The 13,729-nt window shown below is 41.0% G+C and overlaps 1 protein-coding gene across 1 annotated transcript in view; it reads left to right on the forward strand.

Annotated features, from left to right (window-relative positions):
* Positions 1-13,729, forward strand: part of LOC131876885 (cAMP-specific 3',5'-cyclic phosphodiesterase 4C-like) — an 86,164-nt gene continuing 72,435 nt past the window's right edge. Inside the window, exon 1 of the mRNA XM_059222411.1 lies at positions 1-550. Coding sequence (XP_059078394.1) covers positions 219-550 — 332 coding nt within the window. The 5' untranslated portion in view covers positions 1-218. The remainder of the gene's footprint in view (positions 551-13,729) is intronic.

Consider the following 13,729-nt stretch of genomic DNA (forward strand, 5'->3'; position numbering starts at 1 on the left):
AAAATCATATCTCCATTCACACACACCAAGACAAGAGCTTCAGAATCTTCAGCTTGTGTTGGATGAGCCGGTGAGACAATCAATCATTGCGCCCTAAGATAGACAGACATGTAGGCACGAGGATACCTCTCAATCCCTGAATTCTAGTGCTAGAGTGGTTTTGGTGAACGGAGCGAAAGAAGACATAAGCGTGACCCTCAGGCCTTCAGGCCTTCATCATGAGCAGTCACCTCACGCCGCCCACTTCAAGTGGGAGTGGGCCTTGCAAAATGGGCACGGAAATGTGCCGACTCTGCACCGTCAATGATTGGTTGCAACGTCACCAAAGGCCCATCGTTCTTCATTGCGATGAAGGCCCACGGGATCGGGCCCACTCCCTCGTGCTTCACAATCGGAAGAAATCCCCGTCCCAGCCCCAGAGCAGCTCGAGCCAATACTTGCAGTTGCCACTCCCAGTGAGTACGAACCTCACCCAAGGGAGCAAACGGTGGAACTGCAGAAGTGGATCGTTTCACAACCTATCACTCATCCAAGATGACGCTATCTTAAGGTAAGTTCTGGTTTCAGCTGCAATACGTGTTCAGTACCATCAAAAAATGCCGAGAAAAACGCAGTGGATTTTCAATGATTCGGTTCAACCCAACCACATTGGTTAAAGATGATCATTAATATTAAGCTTGGACAAAAATAGACTATGGCTTGCCTTCAGCCCAGACAAAGACAAACGTTGAATACAGGTGTAATCTCTGTAGAGGATGTTGAGTGTCAAGAATATTTATCCCTCTTAGTTATTCTTTCATTTGAGTCATTTGAAAATTCGAATCACTTGGCATTATAAAACTAATCGTATCAATTCACCATAATCGAGGGTTAGCTTTGGCCATCCCAAATAACCGTCAGTTCTGGCACGATGCCCAGCCTTTTGCCGAAAGATGTCATGACTTTAGAGTCGATTTGTGATATGATTCAGTGAGCCTTGGTCAGAAATCTGAAGATCCTTGGACTGTAATCTTGACGATAAACATGCTTGACAACAAACAAAATGGCTGCCAGGAAAATGCTCTCACAGGTCTCTTCAAGTTCTGGGAACGCCATAGAAAAGAGAGATTTCTCATCAAGGGAATGACCCCAAACGTCAAACTCCTTGCCACCCAAATGAAAGCGAAAGGTCAAACCGTCCAAAGAATTGCTCTCCTCTTCTTGTAGAGTACACCGCAAATAACAAATATCAATGAGCATCACAATCGTACAACCAGAGTGGGTTAATCATGTTACACCCATACATCAATCGATACCTCAGACCTTTACTCCTTAATTTGATTGTCTGAGCGGTCAATCAATCAGTACAAGGCCGGTATTCCATGTCCGATTGGTAATCCCGAAACCATTTTCTGGATAGACATATGGATGGTTGAATTCGTTCGAGGGGACTTGCATTTACTATTTTCAATGATTGACCAATCTCTTAATAGCATGCCAGGCTGTGAAAGGCCCCATAGAGAGCATCTTTCACAAATCGACCAATTTGGTGCCTATCATTAGATATCTAAAACTAAAAGCAAGGCTAATGAAAAAGAAACGAGCTTTATATGATACAATACTTCGTACCCTAGATATACTGTATGTCTTGTGCATTATTTCATATTATAGCTGAACAGGCAATTGGTTTAGCTCCTTGATTTGTTTTCTTTGTTGATACAATACACCATTAAACATATGAATTACCTTTCTGGGCTTAATTTTGATTTGGATGGTCCTCATTTTGTTGGGGACGCATATCTTAAAAGTAGCCACGGACTTCTAGAAATATGGGCTGCAAACGAGCTTCCCGGCAAATCGGCCTGCTCTTGGTCATAGCCACTCTGAGCCACTGTTCGAATTGAAGTAATAAAATAAGAAACATAGATCTTCTCAATTAACGGTAGGTCAATTTTATAGCATTTGCATGCAAAGTCCATCGTTTCAAAGTTATGTTGGCAAAAGCTTATGTAGCTGAACAAGAGCAGGCCGAAAATTCAAATTTTATGTAGTGTTTACTACATAACTTTGAACATGTCTCCTGAGTTCCCTAAGCATAGGTTTTGTCTCAATCTTGGCTGAGTTCATCTATTCAACAACATCTTGTGGTCGTATGATGTGCTTATTTGAAATAAGATGAGCGGTTTAGGAGATTGCATATTTTTGCTTCCGTTTGCAGTCCATATCTCTAGAAGTCTGTGATGTAGCCTACATTGGTACGTTGGCAGTCCACGTAATGCAACTGGTTATCTGATATGATGACCAAGGGTCATTTTAGCCACGGAGCCTTTTCACATTAGTCTTCTTGTCAGTTATCAGATGGTTGGGAAAAGCTACATTTGCTTTAGTCGAATGATAGCTTCTCACGTTGGTTAGTAAGCCATGTTAAAGTATAAACAGAATACTTCTTAGCATTATTCTAGCCTGCAAAATCATAGGAAACAAATTTGATTGTACTGTTTTTTGTAAATCTAACTCACATTAAAGAGTTGCACGTCAATAGCACATTGAAATAAAACAAATTGGTTTGAAAAAAAAGAAGTTTATCATGTATTTTGTAGTGTAAATATTGAACTGGAAATCCATAAGGCAGTAAAATCAAAGTTGATTCTAAAGGTTTTGCAAGCTAGAAAAATGCCACAATGTACGTCAAAACTTGATACGGCATTCCAACTAGTGTTTTTGTATTATGAGAGATTCAAGGTCGTCTTGGAAAAAATCCAATGACACCTTTCCTTAAGCTTGTAGAGCGTTAAATAATCCTCACGCAGATCGTTTAAGGGTGGAAACTAAATAATTGTATTTCTTAGGTATCAATATGGGATTCAAGACATCAGATATGAGAGAGGTCTTCATCCTACGTAAATGAGGTAACTTCCATTGAAAGACGTCTAAATGAGTGGAAAAGAATATTGTGGTATAAAGTAACAGTTCATTCCGCAGAAGGATACAAATTCAAAGCCCTATTTAATACCTGAGTATATTCTCCTTTAAATCTTTCCTCTATCACTTTGACTATTATGTCTCGAAATAATTTAATCCTTGGTGTGATCAAAACATTTTTGATCGAAAAGTTTGTGTGTGCATACACAACTAGATGAGAATAGCTGAAATGTTTTGGGTTATTCATTTTCAACCCATTTGAGTAATGGCACGTTTTCGACAAAACCTCAAGTTCCCATGAAGTTCCAAATGAAATTGTTTGGGCCTTCATCAATATTATTCGTGCATGTTGGCACATTATTTTACGCCTAGGGACTATTCTAGAAAATCTAGACATTTCATTCAGCCAAGACAAAAAGGCAAATGAGCCCAAAGCCAACTGCATGCCCCGTCCACGTTTTGCAGGAAAGGCTTGTCACAAGACTTGACAACTTTTTCAAAAGGTAATCTGACAATCAAGTTACCATTGTGAAACGACAATAAAATGCCTAGTCAAGGATTGACTTTGATGAAGAGAAAATAACGACTTCTATCTAGTCCCAAGAGCCGTTATCCACTCATTCTCTTCATCGTATTATTATGAGATCATTTGTGCCCGCCCATCCCTAAAACTTGATTTCCATGGCAATTTGAATCCCAAGTTTCGTTTCAAGGAGGTAATAATTCAAACATTCAACTCTCTGTCGCAATCATAATTGGTGCTGGGGGCGAGTCCGGACTCGAGTCCGAGTGCACTTGAGTCTTTTACTCGATTTTGGAGAAAATCGCCGGACTCGAGTTTTTTTAAGAAAGACTCAAGTCTGGACTCGTCAAGAAAAAAATATTCATTTTTTCTTAAAATTTCGCAAGACGAGCCTTTTTGTAAGACCTGGTCGTAGTAAAAGACTCGAGCCCTCTTTCGGACTTTTGACGGACTCGAGCCAAGACTCGGCGAGTCCAACAAAAAGACAAAAATCAAAGGACTCGCCCCAACACTAATCATGATAGCCTTGGTAACTCCATGCAGTTACAAGAAATTTGAAAAAGTGCGATTTCTCAGCACTTGTGAAGTTAAGGCATGACTGAGTCATCACCAAAAAAAAATCGGTTTGCATGTCAAGTGGAATACATCTCAACAGAGGATTTAGCCGTTGTTTCGAGCATTCCCCAACTCAAGGTTCACACTTTCGGGCATCTTCCAGATTGATGGACGTCTTATATTAAACTACGTTGGGGGAGAACATTATTCAACTGTTTATTGGAAGTAAAAGAGATGACATTTGGCATATTCACGAGTCTCCTTCAAATTGCCTGAGATGAACGCCTATTGTGATGCAAGTGCTTTAGGAGGCTGAGCAAATAGATCTCTGTCACTGAATGACGTAAACGGAAAATTCAAGTTGAAGTACATGTGCGCTCCACACGTGACAACAAAGAAAATCAAAATGCGTTGTTAATACATAACAAAATGTATGCATTTTTGTTCAATGAGATATGATGGGGTGGATGCTCTTGACATCTTTGAAATAACATGGCTGTTGCAGGCGCAATCTCTTAATCTAAAAAAAACCGCTTATGTAACGTCAATTCCGTTAAGCGTCATCTAGCGGCCAGAAACAACTTGACTAACTGAAAACTCTTTCACAAAAAATTTGAACGTACATTGTGCTTAGCCAATTTGACTTTGAGACATGCCAGGCCATTAATGGTAGTGATGGGGATCAAATTAATAATCACGGGAGGTTGTGACCAGGGCTACCAATTTACATTTTAATGGCCTATGACATTACTGATGGAATCTCGGAAACCCATTAATCAATGTCAAAAAGTAAGCCTGATTTTTTTTTCGTCAAAGCAGGGTTGCCCTTGTGCTCAAACCTAAGTGTTTACGTTGCGATGGAATAGGCGGGTGCGTTCCATATCCACATTTTCTGGCAACCTTGAATTTGAAATTTGATTTTATCCCATCACTAATTAATAGTGCATCAAAGCATCCATTCAACTAAAAATGACACCGAGTGATATTGTAACAATACAAAAGAGGGATAGCAAGGTAGATGGAGTCGCATTCTGAAACTAAGTTGGAGCATTGTAAATTCAATTCCGATTCAATTGCAATCATCAACTCTTTATGGCCTTTTTACAAACCACTCATACGATCCATCCTTACAAATGCCTCAAAATGAATTTTGCCGAGTTTTGGCCAATTTTTGATCTTATGATACAATTGCCCAGCTAAAGAGTTTTCATTTGAAAGCCAATTTAAAACTTGTTCACAGTCTTAATGTTTGATTGTTTTAATAATCACTTACCTAGTTTTAAAACGCTACTGTCCATGTTTTCCTCAGTAGTATTTTTGAGTTCTTTCTTTCCTCTTGAACTCCACATGGCGATGCTATTTTATGAATTTGATAACTGATTCCAAAACAGTTACAATTTGAATTTGAAAAGCGGAACCGACCCATGTAGTATGTCCACTTAGTATATATTAATCATGAAATTCCTCCATCGCTTGGCGCATATTTTCAACAACTCGATTGAATTGCCAAATTACCGAGAGCAAGAACTTCAGTAAAAGATCAAGCCTGAGCGTCCATTATGAAATTGGAAGTCCAAGTGTTTGGTGGAGGATGCTCACAGGGAGAGGCTCTAATCTCTCGCGATCTAAATGAGAGCAATTTACCCCGGCTTCTACCCTTCTCGTTTCCATTCCACTTTTTCCCCATTTACTGTTCCACCTTCGTTCAGACTTAATCATCCCAAGTTGGCCACTTCGTCCCGCCTCCAGTTTTCGTTTGTGGGAAAAGAAGTAATTCGAGTAGTCTGATTCCAAAGGCAATAACAGAGCCCCCACCCAAACTTGGAAATTTCCTCGTGAGGGCTTCTTCCTTGTCCTTGGTTCAATTCGATAGTAGCATGCTGAATAGTAGCTCTCCATCTCGGTCGATGCTTGAGCCAAAAGAGCGAGTGAGGCTAGCTCATATTTTGATTCGCTCACCATCGCTCTTTCGATCTTGCTTGTGAGTAGTGGCAGGAAATCGTGCCCCACGATAATGTTAAGGGAGTCTAAACCCAAGCTTGGGCATCTTTTCTGGCTCCTCTAGAAACTTGGTCGTAAACTTACACTCTTCCTCGTTGTTCTTGTGGGGTGGGTGGTCTCTCTTTCTTCAGTTGTGAAAGAATCGAGAGGGCTCCTTGCTGTCTCGTATTTTTGGGTGGCCCGTTCAAAGGATCAATGCATTTGGCAAACTGGTCTCCAAAGCTATAAGTCCATTGATGGGATCAGTCAGTATTTTCTTGGGTTGGAACTTGGAACATAAGAAAGGTGGAGTGGTCAAGCTTGAAATTTGATAAATGTCAGCTACCAAGTCAAACTTCACTCGGAATCGGCATAAAGCACTTGCAAGGATTCCCAGTCTTTCTCTCAGATGAAAGGCCAAGGCCGAAGGGATCCATATCTTCATCCAAGGTCCCACTTGAAACCTCATCGTAATGAATGGGTTAGGAGCGAACAATGACAATTCCCTTCTTTTCACGAAAAACCGGGCGCCTCTTTAAAGAGTTGAGGGTCTCTTCTCTGTATACCCAAGTAGTTCTGCATTTGCTCTTCTCCTTCTTCTCTTCTATCGTTTCTCCTTCATCGCGGCCTTTTTCGTCGTGTTCCTTCTCCTCATTGAGTTGCTCGTCGTCAGCTGCTTCTGTTTAGCCCATGGAGTGGAATCCTCGCGGGGAAATCGGTCTCTCTCTCTTGTCTCCTTTCATTTTCTCGATCCCCTTTTTGAACAGAACACGACGGATCAAGGTGCGTCCAGTCTTGGGAGTGAAGTGAGCACGTGAATGCACATATCAAGTGACAATATTTGGGACCACCACCCACGGTTCCATCTTGATTGTGGGGGCAGTGGGGTTGAGCAGTGATCTACAAATATGTTTGTGAGTCTCTTTGGTCATGATTGGAATAGGTCATATTGGGGTAGAAGGGGGGGTGGCGGTGGTGCAAACTTGTTGTCAATTCGACAACGAGATTGGAAAATGTTCTAAGGGAGGGGAAAGTTTATCACCCGAAAAGATGACCACGCAAACGGGCGGTGGCGAAAAAGGAAAGTTTCATCATCAGCGGGAAAACGCTCAATCTGGTCGGAGTTGATGGTTCGTTCAAAAAAACCACAACTCGAACGAGGCCCCTTTCCCAACGATCTTGACTTCCGGGGGGAATTTATGGCAAGTTCTTCAAGGATAAGAAAAAAAGGAGATAGGGGCTCCTTTTTGCCAAAACCTATCCCATAGGTGATGTACAGTTCGAGTTGGGTGAGGATATATTTCATATACTTCACATTTTAGACTTTAGATGGGGGGCCTGAAAAGAGACACGATGCGTTTCGTTTCGTTGCCCCAGGGTAATCAATTTGTGAATTAAAGGCCAAGACTGAAGGTCAAGTCAGCTTAAGTCGTACCCCAGAGGGCAAAAAAAGAGATGACAAGAAACTGGTCCTGGAAACGAAAAACGAATGGCCGCCAATCGTTTCTGGATAAGTTCACTTGAAACTCGATTTCAAGAAACCTCATCCAACTTTCTCGCCTTGACTGACCATTTTCCCGTCATCAAAATGGGCAGAACGCCGATCCAAAATTCAAGTCAAGAAGGAGCCCCCAAAAAACGAATCGGTGGCAGTACTTCCTTTTATGAGTGAATGAAAATGCCCAGCAACCCCTAATTTAAGTGCCACTTAAAGAATATTTTACAAAATGGACCATGGAACGACGGCAATGCAAAAAAAAAACCTTGAGCATTTGTCATGGTTCAGCAAAAAGTCCTTCCTCTTTGTCATGGATGAGATTTCAAAAGAAAAGAAAAACTCAAGGTCTTTGAAAGCCTACCCGTTTGAACCAATTCTTGGGGGGCTGCTGATAAACCAGCTCAAATCAGGAATGTAAAACTGAGAGTTCATCTCTGCCAAATCCTTTTTTGGACCAAGACAGTATTCAAGAAAAAAGCAACACTTTTCCCACTGATGATGAATTTTAAACCATTTTTCCGTGTACTTGTGTCGTTTCACAATGAGACTGAGACTTTGGCAACACTGAACTTAAACACAGTCCAAAAAGCAGGCGAACATATTGATTATCATGCTTTGATGCATAAAATTGAACACATCACTAGAATTGATTGGAATCGAAAAAAAGTGGCGGAAAGGCCATTTTAGATTGAACACGTCCTTGCCATTTTTAAATTTCTGATATGAAAAACGTCATCTGGGCCCGATTGAGATCATGAGAAATTTAACTCTTTGAGGAAATGATTGAAGAAAAACTCAATGTTATGTTCTCAGCGGAAATCAAACGGAAAACTTCAAATATTTGTTTGCTGTTATTGGTCACCCCAAAAAGTGGTTTTAGTGAGGGGTTGGTACTCCTACGCAGCCAATCAAATGCTTTGATATGTTCAATATCTTGCTGAAGGTTGCTCAAGTGGATTGTGTGGTGACCCAAAGGTCTATGGCAGTGATCAGGAAGAAAGGATACTAGGAACCCATGGCCATTTTATGTGTTAGTTGCAAATGGAAAAGGTTAGTCTTAAATGTCCATACAATCAATAAAAAACTATAATCGATGACTTTGACTTGTGAGGGCAGAACTAATTGGGGAACAAAACTGTTCTTGACTTGTTGCTACTGTGTAACGTAGTTTTAAGTGAGCTGTCCTTTAAATAACGAGTTTCCCACGAATTGATAGTCAAGAAAGGTCGTGGAAACGATTCCACTCCTCTATAAATAGTTGCACCCAAAAGCCATTCATTATTCGACATTGCCCTCATTTACATCCGTAAAATCGTCCCTCAATCGTAAATGCAAAGAGGCCATGGGGTTAATTGTATTCAAGGTGATTAATCGGTTCCATTCACTGAACACACATAAAACATCTCTCGTTCAAGTGCATCAGTGCATACAAACCATAGGCTGCCATCAAGTTGTCATATGGAGAAGTGATCTTTTTGACGCAACACAAAAAAACACTTGATCAATTTTCCGGGTGACGTAATGCTTGAAATGCGTGTTCTAAAGCATCCTCTCATCGCATATTCCATCACATAGCGAAAGATACATTTTCAATGAGACAGTCTCAAACTTCCCCTCCCTGAAACTTTTCCATTGGAACAGAAGGAACACAACAAGTCAATTCAAGTCACTGGTTGGTAGCTGCCCAAACTCAAAGCTAAAAAACGTGGATACTAAATGAGAGTCACATTTTGAATGAGTCCAAATGCCCAAGACAAATCTGCCGCCCGCCCTGCCTGATGTTGGCCACAGATAGGTTCACACTCATTAGGAAAGCGTCCTCTAACGGCCATTCTCTGCGTAAAAACCACCCTATATGTGCCTCAAAGGAGTAATGGAATGATTCTCACGCTGATTGAGTGACGTCAGACGTCACGGCCAGAACCCATTTGGAGCACGCGGCGTCTGAAACCTTCAAATGAGGTCCGAAGAGACGTACATTGTTCAACAATATGTGGCCGGGAAAGTAAACCAATTGCCGCATCGACCCAATATTTATGGACGTCTGTCATGGGTCTTGTTTAGTATAGTAGGAAAATGCATGAAAATGACTGCTAAGATTGCTCTTTTGATGCCATAACGACCATGTGTCATGGCGAATCTGTGGGTGAGAAAGTGAGCCAGCTTTCCATTTTGCACATGGAACCCAAGTTCAAGTTTGATGAACGAATCAAAAAAAATCCTTTGGCCAATCCACAAACCCCAAACCGTGGGGATGTTATCCTCTCAAAGTATCTGGGATTTATGGTGTGCACTTCCCTGGCCAATTCGAGAACCCGTCCATGCCTGCCTGGCCAAGTAATAAGTTATTACTTGCGCCTTTTTTGAGCCTCGATAGTCCTTGGTATTGGAACCATAAGGCTCTCGTTAAAACCCTACATTGAACCTGTCCACTGTTGTATGTACTGTATTGCACTGTATTGTACTGTATTGTGGCATATTGTAGGTTTGCTGGATGGAGGAGACGATCTTTTGTCTCGGTACCAAACAACAAGACAACAACGTCTCATGAGACATTCGCGAGTCGTGCTCCAACAATGGAGATCATTTATCAAATCAAAAGGGAGACCGAGAATGCGCGTCTGAAAACATGGAAAAATAATTCACAATGTGGGAAGCATGAATCCGTGGCAATCACGAAGGAGAGAAAAAGAAAGGAGAGGCAAGGGAGTTAAAGGACTTGAAAGAACTCTCAAGGGCATTCAGGTTATACAAGAGTAATATTAAGAATAAAATCTCGAGGTTAGCTACCAAGATTCTGAAGAAGCAACAAAAGTAGTCATTATTTTCTTGAGGACCATATTTCGACAACAATGAAGCTTTTTGAGCATGTGGGCAAACATTAAATTCCTACAGATAAGATGGGTTTGACAATTTGAAGCATTCTTATCTAGTTTCTATGTATTAGCAAGGCTGGAATTTACCAATTGTTTTCATCTCTCAACGTCTCAGAATTTATATATTTTTTTAATCTTTATTTCTGCAAGGAAAATTGCCCAAAGTAAGATTTGAAATTCATTGTGGCCCATTTTGCACAGATCTCTCGCGAGGCATGTGGCTTTTTCGTAACATACCTTTGTTCAATACATCTTGAAGTAAGTTTCTGTGAGAAGAGCTTGGAATAAAGTACCCTAACAGACAACGTGAGCTTGTCATTACAAAGCGACTGAAGAGCCAAAATGTGGCTATTTTGGTGTCAATACAAAGCCAAATTTGAGCCTTGGACCAAGCATTTCACTTGGTGACAGCGACTCCTTAACGTTTCTCGTTTTGTTTAAAGCTTCGTAGACATGGCTTTACATTTGTTCATTGATTAACAACCACTGATTAATGCTACTTTTGATTGATCAAACCACATAAATGTAGAATGTGACATTCCTCATACAATATGAGAAACATGATATTTTTAAAACAAAATTGCTGCCGTTTTGGTTCCTCGCTTTTTCAAAGCGGAAAAATATATACGTAATATAATACACTGAAAAGGCCTTTCCTTGGTTCACATTTAGGAATCAATGACTCAAAAGCAAACGAAGTCATCTGCCTGTAAAGCTTGAAAAAAAAGAACTTTTATCAAATCTGACGAATGTATCATTTCCCCCCAAAATAAGCACCATATCTGACAAAGATCAATGAAAATGAAACCCCGCAAAAGAATAAAGACATTGCATAATCATCACACGCTTTCCTTGTCATTCCAAGCCAATTCGCATCAAAGCAACAAAACGTGAAATTCTAATCTTTTAACTCGGTAAATTTCGTGTCTTCAAAATATTTTGGGGAAACAAATCCTTTTCAGTCTGGACATGAATTTGAAAATAAAATGGCATCGAAAAAATGCTAGCTGAACTCAAGCTACTGTAAAAAGGAGCATGAGTCCAAATGCAACATGAATGTTTGATCCCTTTAAAAGCTCGACATGTGCCAACCTCGAGATGAAAGCATCAAAACATCGCAACGTTTCAAATTTGCCACCAATCTCATTCCAAGTTTGCCATCGAGCTTGGATTTATTGACTGCCAAGAGGCGTGGAAAAATGGTGCTTATTTGCCACAACATCAGAACACCCGAAAGCAAAGCCCGTGCGTGTGTATCTGTACTGGGGAACGCGAATGCAACCAACCAACATGAAATCAAATGGATTGGGTCCTCTCTCGACAGAGGATTTTGTCAAATCCACATGCATGACAATGAAATTGTGGGCTTGGGACTTGAGTAGAACGAATAGAACGAAACAAGGAAGGCCTCTGTGACGAGCAGAGACAAAAGGAACTGGCCTCAATAGTCGTTCGTATCATTATGCATTACATCCGAGAGAGCTTGTTTGGTCTCCCTTTTGAATGAAATCCCGCGATACATTCCGCATAATGGTATAGGAGGGGTTTTGGGTCACTCTCTGAGGGATTGCAATGTTCCTGAATGTACACAAGCCTGATCCCCGCATTTCGTACCACTTGTGATTGTTGAGATCGAACTTCGATCAAAGCCACAAGTTCAAACACGCTTGAATTGAAGATGAGGATAAGGCATCCATCGCACGACATGAATAGTACATGTTCGAGGCTGCTTTGAAGGCAAACAAGGGACCAATGTGTTGAGTTCGAACCATTTTCCTCCGTGTGCAAAATGTCCCGAGAAACGAAAGTTCGTGCACTTCCTTGTCGAGAAGAAGCGATTGACAGATTTGGGAATATTTCATGCCCCTGAGATGGCCTAGAAATGACTAGGCCTAACCCCTAAAGCACATGCTCAGAGAGGGTCTCTCTTCTTTTGTGTTAAACCTTTCGTGATTTCAGTGTCTCCGGGAGAAGAATGACTGGAGGAAGCTGATTTGGAGATAAGAACACAGTCAGTAAATCTCTTGAGTTGTCTTCGAAGACGACGACGAGGACGAGGTTCTTTTTCCACTAATGTACTATCTCTCCATTCATTCAGAGTGTCCTTGAGCGATGAGACTCACGTGGACTGTCAAGTTATCTCATGGACAATCCAAGCTGTAACTTCCAATTCCGAATGAAAAGGGTTCATGTCACTTCCATTCGAGGTCTTGATGCTCAGTTTCAAAGGAGCGCTCGAAAATGAACATGGACGCCGGCAAATCGCATCCGATTCTTGACGGAAATACGTAGTGTACAGATCTTTCTTCAAATGGCATCGCAGTTTCGCAGAGTACCAGACACGAATGGATCTTTGGGAGCCACAAAAAAGAATTCGCTCATATGTTGTTTACGCCGAGCGTTGAAACATGGACCAGGTTGGGAACTGAACCATGACATTTCAACGTGCACACCTTCAATTAGTTGGTCGTAGTGTTTGGAGTCGAATTTAACTTGGAAACGACTAGTTTTTCTATTCAAGGGCTTCTCTTGGATTCCCGGGTTCTCCACGAATTTAACATTGTAAAATAATCTCTCAAATAAGACTTGAGTCCGTTTCGCCACGGATGCGGTTAACAAGCTCTCTAGTACATACGTGTTCCGTAGATGGGAAACATCTTTTTCAAGAGTTTAACTTTGATTTTTTGTGAGATGCTGTTTCCTCTAGAGACCAACTGAAGTGTAGAATGATTTCTAGAAGCTCTAAAAAAAGCTTTTTGAAATTGCTTTATTGATGTAGAGGTTAGCCGAGTTTCTGTCTGATTCTCCACCCCGACCCATCTCGAGGAAGGATTCTTTGTGATACAGATCCACCCCCACAGACTGAGAACCAATTGATTACAGGGTGGCGACTACATACTGATCCTCCTTCCATGGTTAAACACGACTCAGAAAACGAACAGTACAAGAGCTAGAATTGAGAAAAAGCAAACTTGAATGAAAGCAAAGGGAAGAAGAAATGCGAGAACACAATAATCTAGTGTTGTTGATAATTCATGGTTACAGATGAATTTTCTTTGTCGAATATGGAAAAGACACAACAATGGCTATGATCGGGGGATCATAATTTAACAAATTGGCTCGTTGCACCTGTTACCATTAACTTGGATGATGATGATGACGATGATCTGATGGCTGGCTTCCATGGCCGGTCAAAGGTCAGCCTTCAGACATCTGTAGTCCAAATACAAAATGTAAAAGGTGCAATGTTTTGTACAACAATCAGGAAATGCAATGAAAATCGAGTCTCAATAATAAAAAAAATATTTCTACCCCCCTGGCCTTCGTATTATACATTATTTACCTGGACTTTTTTTCTCCAAGCGTGGAAATCCTATTATTAGCGGGTCTGAAATT

Source organism: Tigriopus californicus, chromosome 2 (assembly GCF_007210705.1).
Source record: "Tigriopus californicus strain San Diego chromosome 2, Tcal_SD_v2.1, whole genome shotgun sequence".
NCBI classification, from domain to species: Eukaryota; Metazoa; Arthropoda; class Copepoda; order Harpacticoida; family Harpacticidae; genus Tigriopus; species Tigriopus californicus.